Source organism: Falco naumanni, chromosome Z (genome assembly GCF_017639655.2).
Source record: "Falco naumanni isolate bFalNau1 chromosome Z, bFalNau1.pat, whole genome shotgun sequence".
In the NCBI taxonomy this organism is placed as follows: Eukaryota; Metazoa; Chordata; class Aves; order Falconiformes; family Falconidae; genus Falco; species Falco naumanni.
The window spans coordinates 32,422,844-32,440,095 of record NC_054080.1 but is presented as its reverse complement, the minus strand read 5'-3'; the positions used below and the strand labels follow the sequence as shown (position 1 = coordinate 32,440,095).

Sequence of the window (17,252 nt, the reverse complement as noted above, 5' to 3'; positions counted from 1 at the left end):
TACATTGCCCTGCAGCCACTTTCTCACGTCTAGCAAGGCAGTAACTAGGCTGTAAGGGCTAGGTTCTTGATATGTTGCTGGTAAAATTGAGAAGAGTTTTTCTTGCGGTAACGAAATAGACAATCTGAGACAGTCTGGTTATATTACTGTGGTAATATAGTCACACTTCTGGAATCTGGTTGGGTATTCTGTGTGAATGATTGACTTAAGACATCGTAATTGTCTCTCAGACATTATTCAGGGTAACGTGTTTTTTTAACACAAATGATGGTAGCTTCAAGAGAAACTTCTGACAGTGTTTTCCTTTCATCTGCATCATTTACTCATGTGTGTTCTATGAACAATGATTTTTAGCAGTGTCACACTTAACCAGTGATGCTGCAGTCTTTGTTGTGATTTTGCTAGAGGTTACGTGTAATCAAATTTTTGTTATGTGCAACAGTGCTTCAGTAACTTTTCCCAGAGAGTTCTTGGAAATTTAGTTCATGTTTAAGAGAATTCTTGGAAGTTCAGCTCATGTTTAAAATTTGGGTTAGGATACTTAATTCCCTTCTCCTTCTCATTGTTCCTTATAACTTTTTTCTTAGCTGATGTTTGTTCTGAGAACTGTATCTCTTTTTCAGGCAAATATGCACAGTTCATAGCACCTTTGTCCTGTTAGTAAAAGAACTTTCTGTGGCCACTTCCAGAAGCGTGTTGTTCTCACGTTGCGGTTCCACTTCCTCAGAGTAGCTTAATGAAAAAAGGTTGCTTTGAAGGTGTTGTCTCCTGTTGGTATGAAACACATTCCTGAAGATTAAGCAGCTTATTTATAAGTTTATGGACTTTAGAACTATCTGTCAAACATACATCCATTCCTGTGTCCCTACTGGGTAGCTGTATGATATACTGGCATAGTTGGGTATTATTATAGAAGTTGCCTTTGCTCTCTGGCACGTCTGCTCTTATGGCTTCTGTAGTGGTGAAAAATCTGGGAAGAGGAGGAGGAACTCTGTGAAGAAAAATGCTGAACATTGAAGGTAAAGGGGAAGGAGGTTGTAGCAAAAAACTTTTAAAATACCTGCTTTTCTGCTTAGACCTGACTGCTAAAATTGAAGTGGCACTAAAGATACAGTAGCTGCTGTCAAAAGCAGCTGAGGTTTTACAGTAAACTTATTTCAAGACATTGTCCTCTGCTCCAAAAGAGTAAGACAGATGTGGGTCCTTATTACATAGATGTTCTTAACACTCGTGGTCTCTTGAGATCTACTGTCAACAACTTTGAGTATATGCATGAGGAACACTGGGAACCTGAGCTTTATGTTGCAGCCCGAGTTGCTCCATAAAGTCAAGACTATTTGACTGTGAGGAACAGAGAGATAGATTCATAGACAACAGCTGCATTTAACTGTAAAAGTGCTGTTAATTTGAGCACGTAGCATTTGGGGGGAGAATTTTGTGGAATGGATTGTTTTGGGGTTTTTTTTGTCTGCCATCTGTAAAATTCTAAAATCAGTCTGCAAAGCTACTGTGAAGAAAAATGGAAGGTGCTTCTCAAGCTGTTCATGGAGTCATTCAAGAAACAAGTCATAATTTTGGTAATGGTAATGGCACTGGTTGTCTACCTAGTTAACATGTGTTTTGGTTTAAACAAAAAACCAAAAACCCAAAGGCAGATGACAGGGTCTTCTCCAAAAATACTGTTGTGTAGGGATATAGAGATCAGCCCTTCTCTGCCAAACCTGTAGTTACACCTAACTGCCTGGATGGTGATTTGAAGAATCAGTCACCAATATTCGAGCGAGCGGAGGTTATCTTTATTCGGCAGCGCTGGGTGCAGGGGGGATCGCTCCACCAAGGGAACCTTTCAGCCCCCTCTTTATACAAGCTACTCATACCTATTCATTAACTTTCCAGGAAATTGTTTACATATTCATTACAATTCCAGGAACTCTTTTACATATCTCGCTAAACTAGTGACCATGATTTAAGTCCTTGCCTTTGCCACGTTGTATAAACAGGAACTTAGGCCCAGATAGCCTTTTCAAAGATGACAAATCCAAGGACTTAGCAATTAGTACATCCGTCATGTTACCAGTAAGGGTCCTTGGACGTTTCCCAACTTTTAGATAAACATAAGTACATCATCCTATAGATAAGTGGTACATCATTCAGTGGGTGGTTGAAGTTTGATAGTTCAGCAAATACTTACCGTGTGATTTCATTCTGATTCCTCTGCTGGGATTAGATTCAAGCAGGTTAATAGTAATGCTGTATAATCAGACTCTACTTCTACTGTCTGTGGCAGAGTTGGCATACAAAGACATTGCAAACTGAATTTGAAAATTCTAGCTCTGGTTTCCACAGTGTTCTGAAAATCATAAAGTAGTAGATGTCTAAATTAATGTCTGCACTTGAATACCTTTTCTGGGTTTTTTGAATATGTTGCTATCTAGGTATTTGTGATAGAACGTGATTTTTAAAGCGTAAGAATCAATGTCTAATGATTGACTCAATGATATGAGTTCTGTTTGTGTAAAATATATAAAGTTGGGTTTTTTTCTTGCTTTGTCATTCCAGATTTGTCCAATATGTGCTGCGTTACCTGGAGGGGATCCGAATCATGTCACAGATGACTTTGCAGCTCATCTTACACTGGAACACAGAGCTCCTAGAGATTTAATATCCTTTCCACACTGAGGCAAAGGGGCTAGACTGTTTCATTTAGTAGCCATGACTGCTTGTTTTGATTTTTGTAGTCAAAGGGTCATACCTCTGATTTTCCTGGAACTTAACTTGCTGAAGGTCTTAATGTCAAAAAAAAATATGTATCATTAGATGGTTTAAAAAAGATAAATGCCAGATTGTGAATAGACAGTAGGTATACCTGACTACCAAGTGCTTTTTTCTCTAACAGCAAACACATTTAAGAATTTTGACACTGAGAGGTTTTTCTGCTTGCAGTGTGGTTTATTCTGCGTGATCATTAGTCTTAATGCTGCTTTGTGTATCCAGATTCAGTAGTGTGCTGTAAGTACTTGTGACATGAACGTGATGGTCTGAGGATTACTTGAGCTTAGCTGGTTTTGAGAAGTTATTTTAAACTTGCTTAACTACTTTAAACACCTTGTTTTAATAATACAGTTTTATTGATGTTACTGATATTTTGTAATATAACTCAGAAAACTTGCAGATTTCCTGGGAAGTGGGGTGTTGTCTTTCAGTTACCTTGGCAGCAGGTTATGCAGATTTCTGTAGATAAATCTGTATAACAATCAGCTTGATGGCCGAAGAGCTGGAACTATTGGGGTTTTTTTATCCTTGTTCTAGGAATATTTTTCTTTTTTTACATTTTTTTTTATCCTTCCCAAAGATTAACTGATGAAACATATTTTGGTTTGGGCTTTTATTTAATGACATGCAGGCTATGTAGCCTCCCTACAGTAACCGATCTCTCTGAATATTCTTTTGTGTCTCATTTAAACAGACAAAAGGACTACATTATTACTTTGATAGTGGCTTTTTTTGTTTAAAGATTTTTTTGAAAGGGAAAAAAATAATCCAAGCCCTAGCAACTGGAGGTTTTTATGCTAACAGAAGGCAGGCAGAATTTAAGGAGATGGCTCCATTTCAGTTGATGTGTGATTGCATTTAAGTTTGTTAGCATTACCATAGTTTAAGGTCAGGACAGGCTAAATACGTGTGTTAATTACTACACAATAATTTGATCAGGACAAAGGAGTTTGGGTGTTGGCTCTGTGAAGTAGTAACTAATAAAGCAAACAACACTACAAAGTTAGATAAAAGCTGTTATCTCTACTTTGCCTTTCCCTGTGGAGTGGAACAAGGTGCTGAATATGGTAGCTCTGGCCACGTGAGCTTGGTCTGAGGCATCCATGGTCAGGTGTCCCCCAGTGCAGTCGTGCCATCCTCCCTTTCAGGTGGAGGTGGGATGAGATTGGTGAGGGGAGAGCATCTTCCAGACCATTGGATCTTTCCTGGTCTTTGGACTGCTCTGAGATGTTGCTTGATGACTGGTGAAGTGAGTAGCTGAGCAATTTTTCTTGTATCGGTTTAGTTCTGCTCTTTCTACCAGTTGTGAGGGTTTTCATAGCACCTGCCTCATATGCTTTTTCTATGAAAGTTTACATCAGTAATAACTACATAGCAATGTACCAAAGATCAAACTGTGGTCCTCCAGCATTGGCTTAACTGCTCTGTAGGCCAGGAGGTTTACATTTTCGCACTTACACACTGAAATTAGTTTCCTACTGAAATGAACAAGACGTTTGATTAGAGTTCATGCTTCTGCAGATTTTTCTTCCCTTCCAATATCAGAGATGCCACCAAATTACTTTGCATTTGGGTATTTAATTTGAGCTAGAAGAATCAATCTTTTCAAATACAGAGCAAGGTTTCAACATCACTCATCCCAAAATGGATCTTCCTTGGATATATTTTGATAGTACGTTGTCCGTGATTTAGTATAAAGACAATGCATGTAGAATTTTCTGCTTGTACACTATTGCTTCAGTGATCAGCGTTCTCAAGTCTCCAGAACTGGTGAGAAGTGTATTCTGAAGTGACACATTGTACTCTACATGATGTCTAGCAACAGTTAGGTCTAAAACAGGAAAAAAGGAAGAGGAGGTGCCCCTTTTCATCCAGGGTCTGGCAGCATGGAAAAGAATAACTGTCACAAGTCAGGGAGCTGTTAGAAATTTGCTCTCTGATACTGCTACATGGCTGTTCTAAACACGTTCATATGGAGATAAAGCTGTACAGAACAACTCTCCATGCTAACAGCCTGCACGGACAAAAAGGAGATGGAGAGAAGGCTCCCTGCTTGCACTTTTTCTGGAGTGAAGATTACTGTTGCAGTTTATTGTGAGGTTTTATTGTTGAGTCTTCTAGAGTTTCAAGGAGTGGCCTCATCTTCCAAGTACTGATTATACAAGTGTGGTTTATTTTGGTTTGGGGTTTTGTTTTGTTGTTTTTGTTTGGTTGTTTTTTTTTTTCTTAAGTGGTCCCAGAAGGCTACATGTGTTTCTCATTATAAAACTTCTGCACCCATTGCAAGGTGTGTCCTTTATTCCTGCAGTCAGGGGACAACTCTTTAAAGCCCAGTTTCTTGCTTTAGCAGAAAAATATTTAAAAATTCATTAAAATAGAGCTTTTCACATCAGTTGTATGAATAGTTCCTGTGTGGCTATTCATTTTATCTATTTGTCCCAAGGTAAGGTTCACAAAGGTTTTTCTTACTCCAAAGTAGATGGTAAGACTTGGGTGCATACTTAGCTAGTCTTTGAGGAAGGATGTTTATCTCAAAACACATTAAAAACTGTGGTTAGGACAGTTACCCCACAGTACGGTGCTTGAAAAATCCCCAGATATACTGGCCTTTCCTGTCCTGTCTCCAGCAGCATCCAGTTTTAGCACGCTCAGAGGTACAGCTGCACGCAGTGTTAGGTGAAGTGTGTTCTGTGCAGGGGAGGTTTTCCTCTTACACCCTAGATTTTAAGTGTTTTACAGTGTAGCATAACTAATAGGTTTGAAAGAGGCAAACGTTGTGTAACATCTTTTTGTAATAGTCAGAAGTTTTTCTTGCCATGAGGAGTCCATTCATTTCTTTCAGTCTTAAGTTCTTTACCTCCATGACATCCTGAGGTACATTGTAACTGTGTTTTATGAAAAGTACATTGAACTTCACTCTTGCACAGCAATGGATACCGTACGAGTGGTAAGCATACAATTATAAAAATAAAGAAAGTAGGAGATAGGAGGATCTAAGGTAAAAGACAAGTAACAGTAAAAGAAAATATTCAAGCCTATGCTGTTTCGTTTTGCACTAGTGAATTATACTAGTGATTTTTAAAACAAAAGGAAGCCTTATCTGGACTGTCTTGGAGGAATGAATGTTAACAACTTTCTGACAAAAGTAATCTTTAAATAATTTGTTGTTTGTCTCTTAGTTTAAATTAGAATACATAAAAGGCATGACTTGAAATAGAAGCATCTGATACGGAGAAGTTGGGGAAAATGGGGAAATGAAAGGCATTGTTATAATTGGAATTAGTGGCATTTCTTTGGCTAAAAGAGGAAAGGTGAAACAAAGGAGTGTGACTAAGTACTGAATACTCTGGAAACAGTACAATTTCTTAAGGACAAGTGACAAAATTTCTTGGATAAAAGCATGAAGTAAAAAAGTCAGAAGGAATACAGTAATTATGTACTTTTGATAGGAGTGGAAATAAACTTTTTTATTATTTTCAGTACATAACATAAGAATTGGGGAGGGAGAGTAAACTCATATCTGTAGTAAGCTTGGCTGAACACGCTTTTGTCGGAGTTTTCAGATTACCAAGTAGAAAACTTTGATCTAAAAAAAACTTAAGACATTAATCCTGATCTTAGATGTCATAAACATCTGAAGAAATACAGGTAGCTTGGTGCACATAGCACTTGGTATCTTCAGTTCAGATCAGTAAATCTGATTTGCACCATAGTTACAGTGTACCTTAGCTTTGCTTCATCACATTTAATCTCTGTTTTATGAATGAAGAACAATGTGCATCTGAGTGTTTTACCCGTCAAATGTCCTTGTCATTTAATACTCAATGCCAGTCAGTTCTGTTTTCTTAACTTCTTGTTACGATGAATCCAGCGGTGTTCGGCACGTACGTAGGATGTTCCACCCAGGTCGGGGTTTGGGAGGCCCCCGTGCACGTAGATCAAACATGCACTTTACTACCAGTTCCCCTGGTGGGCTTTCATCTTCTCAGAGTTCGTATTCTCCAAGCAATAGAGAAGCCATGGATCCTATAGCTGGTAAGAGCTATAACCACAAATTTTACCCTAGTGTCCTTCTTACATGGAGGAAGTAAAATTGAAGATAATAGTTGCCCTGCTTTCTGTTGTTATTAAGGTGCGTGTATAGATACTCTGCACTGTGCAAGTGTGGCTGATGGCTGCTTGCAGGTGAACAGTGTGCTTGGCTGGAGTGGCACAGGGCCTGTGCATAGAGATGCTGAAGCTGAAACTGCTGCCTGTAGCTTTTGCTTGTAATTCTAGATGGTGTAAGATTTATACCCAAATCTGATCTATGCATGGGTATTGTGTACTTTTGCACGTGAGTGTGTCCAACTTCCATCACCTACTTTAGTATATACCATGTTAATTTGCCTGTGGATTAAAGTGTTTATGGAGGAGTATCTGTCTCAATGAACATGAAATTAGCTCAGTTTGAGTACTAATGGACATATAAAATATGTTCTCTTGCATTCAGGCTGCTGTTTGAAAGCCTGACTTGGTAATGTCATGGATATATTTTATTTGTGTACTTGTAAATTCTTATATAAATGTACTGTTGCAATATGTGCAGTGTATTTTGGTCAAGTTTAGAAACACTGTGGGGAGGAGAAGCGTGTCTCATTTTCAACACCAGAAAATAATGAAGATGTGTCTTTAGGATTCCCAGGAATAACTTGTTTGGCATACATTTAGCTTTGATGTGAAAAAAACCTTCTTTTTACAGGAGACCAAAAACAGAGAATGAAGACAGTTCTGAAAACAAATAAAACTTTACCTAAGGGGAAATCTAAATGTTTTTATGCAGTAGCCTTCGAATGTGCCACTGTGTCAGGGAAACCTCAGAATTTCTGCCATAATCCACCTTTGCTTTAGGTGCCAAGAAGGCATAATGCTTAAACTGGAGCTTCCTGCTATCATGTTGTGACTTCTTCAGAAGGAGGTAACCAGCCAGCCAGTTCAATGAGGCATTGCCCCTGAAAGGAGAGCTGTGGTTCTACTGCCTTTCTTAATCATGGTCCCCTTGCCCACCTTCTGCTGGCTCTGGTGCTCTGCTGGCCCAGTACCTGATCTAACTCATTCCATTTGCTGGGAATAAGTATTCCATCAAGAGAAGAAAATAAGTCAAGTGGGGTTACAGGAGGATCTAAAAAGGACTAGAGTTTGTTCAAGGAGGGAGGGTGTTTGTAAAGTCTCCAGCTAACATTTGCTTTCAGCCCCACAAGGCCTTCCCACTTAGCAGCATTAAGTGTGGGATTAAATGGTGTTCTTCTGAATTTTAATTTTTTTTTAGAAGCCGTGGTTTTGCATTTATAGTTCAGTTGCATATTGAGCTGGGTATGCTTCTTACACCAGGACTCTGTCTGGAGCTCACATCTGCTTCCAAAACACTGCTTTGCTGTAATCAAAGCTTTAAGTTATGCTTTAACTTGCAGTGAGATTAAATACATTTAAATCTTGTCTGTAAGTTTCATATGTCTTCCCTTTTACTGGAGTAATAGATAGGAAAGACCACTAGAATTTTTCTGTCTAAAGTAAATGACATGGGTAACATGTTGCTTTTTTACTTTTTTTTTTTCTCCCTGTAGTCTAGTAAGTACAATTGAATTATGTTATTTAACATTGCTATCAGTGGTGGTAAAAATGGCTTGACCATCCTGAGTTCCTGACATGGAAGACAGCTGCGTTTTGCCGTCTTCCCTTAAAGAAAGCCTTATTTAGAAGGATTGTATGTTGTTAATGCAATGGAAGGAAGATTGTCATGACTTTGTAATTTAGAGGTGAGGGGCAAGAGCAGTATCATCCCCTACTTCCTCTGCCCTTGCATCAACTACAGCGAGCAGGTGCTATAACTACCATCTATGCAGGGTGTACAAGAGATTCAGCAGTAATGCACTGAGCAGTAAGTTGCTGCTAATACTTATTTCAAAAAATTCTTTGTGGATGAAACTTGCTGCAAGCATTCCATCCAGCTGTTTTGGAAAACTTAGGGACAAAGTTTTTTTAATTGCTAAGCCTTCCTGTACTTCTGGCAGAAATAAAAATTAATACAGCAAAAATTATTGACCACTTTGGTTTTGATGTGAGGCAATACTTTAATATGTTTTCTTAATTAAATATTTGTTATCAAATGTTTGAAGCAATAGTATGATGTTTCTCTTTTTGCTGCAGCACAGCTTCCCTCTGGGATTTTGGGAAGTTAAAGCCTGTGTTTTGAGGGAACATTTGTTGAGAGGAAAATGAAATCACCATCCAAAGCCAAAATGCAGTTGTTTCTTAGTCAGTTGCTATTTTGACTTGAAGTTTCAGAGAATTGCTGCAGAGGACGTCATTTGCCAGGCTTTTCCTGTACATTTGGTCTTCTGTTACTTTGCAGGCATTAAACTTTGACTTCTTACTTGGAATAACTCTGCATAAATTAGTCTTTAATTGTCCTTATCCTTTGAGACGTTGAATGCTAGGACTTTTTTCAAGAGCTTCATGGGCTCTTCGGCATTGTTTCTTCTTCGATTTTTTTGCTTGAAAAAAGCAACTGATGCACTGGAATTCAGGGTGTATTGATTTTATTGCGTAACGCATTTGAGATCTTTCATTGTAGAAACTCTCTCTTCTCTGGCAGAGCTTTTATCTCAGCTATCAGGCGTGAGGCGTTCTGCAGGAGGACAGCTCAACTCCTCTGGCCCTTCTGCTTCTCAGTTACAGCAGCTGCAGATGCAACTGCAGTTGGAAAGACAACATGCACAGGCAGCGAGACAACAGCTGGAAACTGCACGCAATGCAACTAGACGCACCAACACGATCAATGTCAACACCAGTATGACACAATCTACAACATCACCCAACACATCTAACACAGAAAACAGTCAGCAGACTATCCAGAATTCCCAGTTTCTTCTTACAAGGTAACTTGTTCGGTGTATTTGCTTGTGTTTACTTTTTACCGTTTCTGTTTGCCTTAGTTCTGATAGGAACATAGAGCTCAATGAAACTGAGCTTGATCAAGCTGAAACGTTTGGAGTTAAGCACATGCCCTAGTAAAGCAGTAACTGATCAAGTAATATCCCAGAGTTAACAAGCTAATTAATCATACAGAATATATTCACAGTAGATATCAGCAGTGGTCACAGAATATGCAATACATAAATCTTGCTTCAATCCACATTTCTAACTAAAGAAAGTAAAACCAGTTATTCAGTACCCAAGAGTACAGTTTATAGCTGGCCCAAAAGGAATTGTTCTGCTTTTGGAAAGCTGACTCCCAAGAGCTGGCTGTGGAAGTGTCTTGCGGTGGTGTCTGCAAAAAAGGGAGGCAATCTTACAAATATGCTGTACTGTTTTTTGATGCCGCTAGGAGTTGTTTAAAGTATTAGACTTGCGTATGCATTTCTGCAAACCTTGAAAAGGAAGGTGGGTTTGAGTTTTGGCTGAATAAGTTACTTGTGACTTCTGTCAGATCCTTCATCAAGTTTGTAGACAACATACTGCACTTCTGTTTGAAGTTGTGAGATTTTCCCTTAAAACTTCAAGATCTTAGATTCAAGAGGAACAAAAGGAGTATTTCTTAACTAAATTGTGCTCGTCCCCCCTAGTATTTCCAACAAAACAAGTGCATTTCCAGTGATACTAGCACATAATTGAGCTGCAGTGGAGAGGGAGAGAGTCAGAAGATAGTATTGTTTAATAGGAAATTAATCTTTAGTAAAAGCTGAAGGTTGAATAAGGGTTCATATATTAATTATTTTAGAGGTTGGATAACAAAGCAAATAAAAGAAGCTGTTAATTAACAGAATACTCGTCTAGTTTAGAAATTATACTTAGATCCTGGGGTTATTTTAAGAAGAAGTCACCCACTGTGTCATTCCAGTTCTTTTAGAAGGTTGGCTGTTGAATTGAAATAAAAATATTTTCCACATCTGCCCTGCCACACCCACCCATACATACTCTTGTCTGTCTGATATGGTGAAAGAGTGTGGGCATTTTAACAGCTCCTGTGTCAAGAAACCCGGATTTGAGTCAATTGGATCTGCATCTAAGTGCAAAATAATACCATGTGGTATCTTTCAGTCAGAAACTCATTCTTACTTGAGAAACTTTAATCAGAGTACCTGCAGATGTCACAGGTGGTGACTTTCAGAGTTGGAGTGAGCGATTTCCTTGCTGATAGGGGTATGCACTATGACCTAGGAGAAGTGGTGGGATGAACATTGTATTGTGCCTTGGGAATCCATAGGCCTTACGTATGCAATAATGTATTGTGAACTTATGTGAACTTAGAAGTTGTCGTGGAAGCAAATGGGCATATAATGAATGAGAGTCTAGGAAATCACAGCAGCCTTCCCTAAAAGACTCCTGAATAGCAGGAAATGTTGCAAAATTTTTTTATTTTATTTTCCTGTAGCTTTGGGTTGGGCTCCACTTTCAATGCTGCCGTAGCAACAGGGAAAGGGTGGTTTGTTAATTGCACGCCTGTTGTACTGCCAGAGCTGTACAAATGGCAAGCAGGACTGTCCTGGGGTGGTTTTCAAGTGCCTTTCTGTGCCTGTCAGTAGTGCCGCAGGTGAAAAAGGCTTTCACCAACTGCCTGTCTTCTCTTCTTTTGCTGTACAGGTTGAATGATCCGAAGATGTCAGAAGCAGAGCGTCAGTCAATGGAAAGTGAACGGGCAGACTGCAGCCTGTTTGTTCAGGAGCTTCTACTGTCCACTTTGATGCGGGAAGAAAGTTCTTCCTCAGATGAGGATGAGCGGGGGGAGATTGCAGATTTTGGTGCTATGGGCTGTGTAGATATTATGCCTCTAGATGTTGCTTTAGAAAACCTAAATTTAAAAGAGAGTAATAAAGGAAACGAGCCTCCTCCACCTCCTCTTTGATGACATCCCACTTTGCAGACAATGTCCTCTGTGCTGTATTTGCCAATGAAAGTGGACAACTATCTTGGGTTTGTTTTGGTGATTGTAATTTCAGGTCTGTCACTCTTGTTACATTGTGTACATTCAAAAGAAAGAGAGAAAAGATATATATGATAATCATTTCCACTTAACTAATTTTTACTTCTAGCAGGTAAATGTAGGTTGCAGTGCAGAGCAAAAAGCTCTGTGTCCTGTACCTTGACATGCAAAAGGCTCTCCTAATACTCCACATTCAAACTGAAGAGGAAAAAAATGAAAAATCTCTAATGAAGCTGCTGTGTGTATTTATGAATATTAATGAATAAAAACTGCTTGGATGGTTTACCTTAACTACTGCATGACGTTTTTTGCAGCGTGCATGAGTTTTAGTGACCTTGTCATTTAAAAATTTAATTACAAGGAGTAAAACTATAAAACCCAAAGCTTTCCCATTATTCAAAGGTTACGTGACAAAAAGGTTAGTGCTGACTAGCAGTTTTTGACCACGAAGTAGCTTTTGAATAATATATGACAGAATGACATCTCTATGTGCTGTTCCTGCACAGGATGGAAACTGCAGTGTGATATATTGTTATGACCAGGGTGTGGCATTTTGCTGTATGTGACCATTATGTTGCCCCGTTAGCCATCACCTCAGTGTGGAGTTAAACTTTATTTTATGCATCTGTAGGAGACGTGACAGTAAGGCCACTGCTGGAAGCTACTTGCAAGGGGCTTTTGTGTGCCCTAAAATCAAATTATGTTCACTTTCGTTTAAAGTTTTTCCTTTTTGTGGTTGTTAAAATTTTTTAACTGTTAAATATGTTTTGTTCAGGTGTAGACAATTTATATATTCACTGTGTTTAAAAAAAAAAAAAGTTAACCTGGATCATATTGTCTTAGTTCAAAAAGCTTTTCACAGTCTCAATCGTATTCTGAGTTATTTATGTATTTGCTTCATAGTTTGTAGAGACCTATCAGTATCAGGAGAGCTTGAGGATTTGGATTCCTGCATTGTCAGTATATTACAGTTGAATTCTTATTGCTAACTTTAGCACCTTTTATTTATTGTTTCTTTTGGTTATTTTTGCTGGTATAAAAAAGTTGGAAAAGCCTTTTAGTTGAATCGTGCCACCTACATGCCTATACTGTTAACCCTACTGGTTTGGAAGAAAAGAGAGTATGGTGTCCTTGTGCATAGAAGTTCATAATAGCCCCAAGAGAAGGACAGAAGGGGTATGTTTGATTTTGGTTTTCTTTCCTCTTTTTTTTTTTTTTTTGGTGGGTTTGTTTGAATGTAAAGTTAGGAAAAAAAAAAACAAACCAAAAGTGCACACAGCTTCTGATGAAAACTTCAACTAGGCTTATATCATAACGGTGGTTTTCCAGGTCTTTCTCACCTCACCCCCTCTCTCTTTCTCTGTATCCTTCCATCTCTGCAGCATTGCTAGCGTTTTAGAGTAAATTTACAGACTTGAACACCAGATGGTGTTCTGGTGTTCTCAGCAGAACTGTGACGTGTATGCTAATCCAAAATAAGAGCCACAAAAGAAGCAATCCCATAGACTGAAGTTTGAGTTCCATTCCTTTTTTTTTTTTGAAAAAAAAATATCCTCAAATCTTGATTGTTTCTGTGTAGAGCAGCACTAGCTTTGCTTTCTTTTAGTCTCTGCAACTGAAAATGTTTCAAGGGAAACTTTACATGAGGCCTGTGGTTATTCTGAGAGTTACCCCCAGTAGGGAATTTTTTTTATTGGTTGTTGAGGATTTTCAAAACTTTTTCAAGCTGTAGTCTTTTCAAACACATCTGCACATTACAGTAAGACACACGGTTCAATAAAGCATTTTCAAGACTGTTGCTCAGTTGCTTTTCTTTGTTTTTGATGTATTCTCCAGACAGCTTCTTTCTAGAAATTTCAGCAGCTGTCTTTAATTCCAACTGTATACAAAATCAGGTCATGTAGAAATCTGGGTGATTTACATAAACATGTTTTAAAACCAGATGCCTAGGCATGTGATGAAGTATCTAATCCTAAAGTCTTCACAGGTAGGTGAAACAAAGTTTCCATAGAACAAGATGCATTATAAAACAGGCTCTTCTCGGTGTGGTGTTGATTAGAAGAGGTGTATGGCTGTTCTCCGGAGGACGCCTGCATCGTGTGACTTCCACACTTGCTCTGAAGAGGATGCAAACCAGTATTGCCCTGTTTAATTTAGAGACTGAAGATATGCTGACTTAGATTTAAAGGTATTCTTGGGCATCACATTAATTCTTAACAGATCTTCAGTTGTTTGGGGGTTTTTTTGTAGGTTTAGGAATAACAGGAAATGGCTACTGGGTAGTCTGCCATCCTTTCCTTCACAGAGTAAGCTTTGCTGGGATAGTATTTCTGGGGGTATTTTCAAAACATTTGTGTTTATTTTCAAGGTGCTGTGGTCTACAATGGAAGTAGCGGTCAGGAACTTAGCAGGAGAATCCTGTAAGGGGATTGCCTTTTCCCCGTGAGGGGACACAACGCCGCCCCCCCCCCCCCCAAACAAACACAAGCAACCCCAAAACCTCATCACAACACAAACACGACTGTTACAGTAAAGGGAGCCTTAGTCCTTGGCGCTTGTGCAATTCTTGGAGAGCAGTGACACCTATATCAGAGGTCCATGCACTTGGTGCAGCTGATGGGAGCCCTCACCCAGGTTTGGATGCTGAATATACACACCCTTGATGTGCAGGTTCATGGCTGGGCTGGGACAGGTCCCAGGCTGCCTGTGAGGTGCAGGTGATCAGCTTCAGCTGGGTGTTGTGCCTGTGTGCTGCTCTGGCACGGCATCCCCCGCGTCACCGACACTGCACCAGAGGCTGTGTCATCTCGGTACTGCGCTGTCAGCTTTCATCCTGCTGTCAGTCTTCAGCTGCTGAGGACTGCCAAAGAGCCTTTTTGGGGGAGGGGGTTGGCAGAAGGGCTTATCGTCCTTGCCAGCATTTTGTAGCAGTCGAAGGGGTGTGCAGACTCATTTGAGAGTGCTGGGGAACAAGCCCCACCAGCCTGTCCATGGAGTTGCACTAATTCTGTTTGTAGTTTGTGATCTGCTTTAGTCAGGGATCTGGTTGGTGCTTCGGTTTGTTTTTTTCCTTTTTGGGTCAATGCCAAAGACTTGTACAAGGTGGTGTGATGAACAGTGAAAATGCATTTTAACTTCCATCCACCTCAAGTTTTATTTGCACTTGCCATGACTGCCTTCATTGATTCCCTGGGATGTGTTGGGGGTGGGGGTTAGTTGTGTTTTAGGATTTCCTCCCCGCCCCCCTTCGGAAGGGTTTGTAAGACTTTCCTTCTTGGTGTAGAGTTGTGCTCCCAGGTAGCTTGGGAGTAACTTGGCCCAGAAACCAAACCTCTACACATGTGCACGTTGCAGTTTTGAGATGCTTGTCTGCGGGGAAGGAGTAAAGGCAACTCTCTTGTTACCAGCCAGAAGGCGCAGGTGGCAGAGATGCTCCACTGCCTCCTGGGGCTCTGGGAGCACCCGAAACGGGGAAGCAGTGGATACATCTGGTGTGTGAAGACTTTTCCAGTTACATCACTTCATGTTCCTTTGCTCTTCCCTGGCATACGGGACATTCACTTCTGGATCCACCTGCTTTGCCAAATAAATGGGGCTCCCTGCTGCTCTGAGGCCATTTTATTCTCCTAGCTCCTCGGGAAAGGGAACTATGTATGCGTGCCTAGCACTGGTGGAAGCACTGGTGGAAGCTCCGCGCTGCTGTGCTGTCGTGTCCTGTGCTGAAGCACAGTGTGGCTCTGCCCTCGGCCGCAAGGACTGCAGCCCTGCTGGTCTGCTGGCTCCTGCCTGCGGAGCACGGTGGGGTGCACACGTTCTGGGCTCTGCTTTGCTGCACAAAGGGCCGAGACAGGCCAATGCACGCAGAGATTGATTTGCAGGTATTCACGTGCGCAGCATAGCGCTCAGAGTTACTTGTGGGCAAAAAAATCTGAAAGGGGGAACTGTGAAAAGGAACCGTGCGGCTTCTCACTTGTGCTTCCGCCACGTGTCCTTTTAACACAGCAGCGGCTGCTGCCTCCTGCAAGAACATCTAATGCAGCACAAGGATAAACACATTTGCGATACGGTGGTAAAAGCAGCCCCTGCAGCTGTGGGGTGTGTCGGAGAGGCACCAGTGGGAGGCATCCTGCAGTGCTGCCGCTTCTCTGTTGGGCCAGCATCTGTGAAGGGGTAAGGTGGCCACAGTTCCCCCCGACGCCCTGCGGGGCATAAGGGAGGGGATACGTGGCATAGGGAGGTGACCATGGCCTTGCAGGACTTGATGTGGAGGAGCTGGAGGGATGGGGAAGGGAGGGCAGAGGCAGGAACAAGGGATTGTGATGCAGGTCTCAGAGCAGGGCTGGGGTAGGGTAGGGGTGGACTGGGACGGAAAAAAGTACAGCAAAAGGAAAAAGCAGCTGGCAATGGGGGAAAAATGATAGGACAAGAGAGGGGATGGTGGTTGGGGGCAGGAGATGCTGCAGTAATGACCAAGGTGAAGAGGAGCGACTGAGGGAGGCAGAGGACTGGAGTGAGCACTACCACCTGGAGGTGAAGCTCTGGGAACTCCCCATGTCCACCTTACACTGCCTGTGGCTTGGGAGACTTCTGGGGTTCTCCTGCCCTCCCCAGCCAGCAAACACCTCACCCCAGCTGTGCCCCCAGCCCCGTGGGCTCTCCCGCTACCACCACAGCCATGCTGCTGGGGCTGAGCTGGCACCAGGGATGCAGGCAGGGGATGCTCCCGGTTTTGCTCTTTTCCTTCTACAAAGCAGCCCCTGAAAGGCTGTGGCAGGATCTTCCTGCATCCTTCGCAGCCCCAGCACCATGCATGACACCAAAAGGCTCACTATTTCTTGCATGCTGCTACCTTCTCATTCACAACTAGCAACGTTTACCCATGTCTGACAGCACCTTATCCTCCCACCCCAGATGGCAAAGCTGCTTATCAGCACACGAAGGAAGGACAGATGTTTCTGTCCCTATTAGCAGTGGTTTTCCCCCCACCTTTAGCTACCTCTGCAGATAAACTTCCATCAGCCAGAGAAAACGTCTTTGTCTGTTCAGCCTTGGCCCTTTAAGAGGCAAACCATGTCGGGCAGCTCTTGCTGTGATGGGGCAGCCACATGCGATGCCTCCCAGCAGAAGTGAGGAGGTTTGTGGTTTCTGGTGTCCTCCCTGCTGCTATGTACCTGCCACCCACCCTCCCCCGCACAGCCCCAGAAAACATGTGTCCAAGATGCCATTCGTGTATGTAGGAATCAGACAGCCCAGGTGTAGCCATGCTTTGTAAAAAGTCCTCCGTTTTTTTCCCCGGCAGTCCTGTAGTGACTGATTCAAAGTGTGTTCAAGGGCAAGGTTTGCATTATCCATGTCATTCCCACTCCACTGAGGTCCTCGGTCACTGCCTGGCTGCAACAGCTCCCACCAGCTACCGTCATCTCACACCGCAGAGCAGCACTCCAGACTCACATCAGTAACTGTGGCCTGAACTGTGCGCTGGCCTCATTTTATATAACCAGGTACCAAATAAAGGAAA

At 41.5% G+C, this 17,252-nt stretch overlaps 1 protein-coding gene across 2 annotated transcripts in view; it reads left to right on the top strand.

Moving 5' to 3' along the window:
- LOC121080899 (E3 ubiquitin-protein ligase KCMF1) overlaps positions 1-12,025 on the top strand; it is a 55,052-nt gene extending 43,027 nt beyond the window's left edge. For both annotated transcript variants that reach the window (XM_040579259.1, XM_040579260.1), the window contains 4 exons: positions 2,560-2,661; positions 6,633-6,807; positions 9,407-9,689; positions 11,395-12,025. In XM_040579259.1, the coding sequence (XP_040435193.1) occupies positions 2,560-2,661; positions 6,633-6,807; positions 9,407-9,689; positions 11,395-11,656 (822 nt within the window). In that variant the 3' untranslated portion in view covers positions 11,657-12,025. The remainder of the gene's footprint in view (positions 1-2,559; positions 2,662-6,632; positions 6,808-9,406; positions 9,690-11,394) is intronic.
- The last annotated feature ends 5,227 nt before the right edge of the window (positions 12,026-17,252 follow it).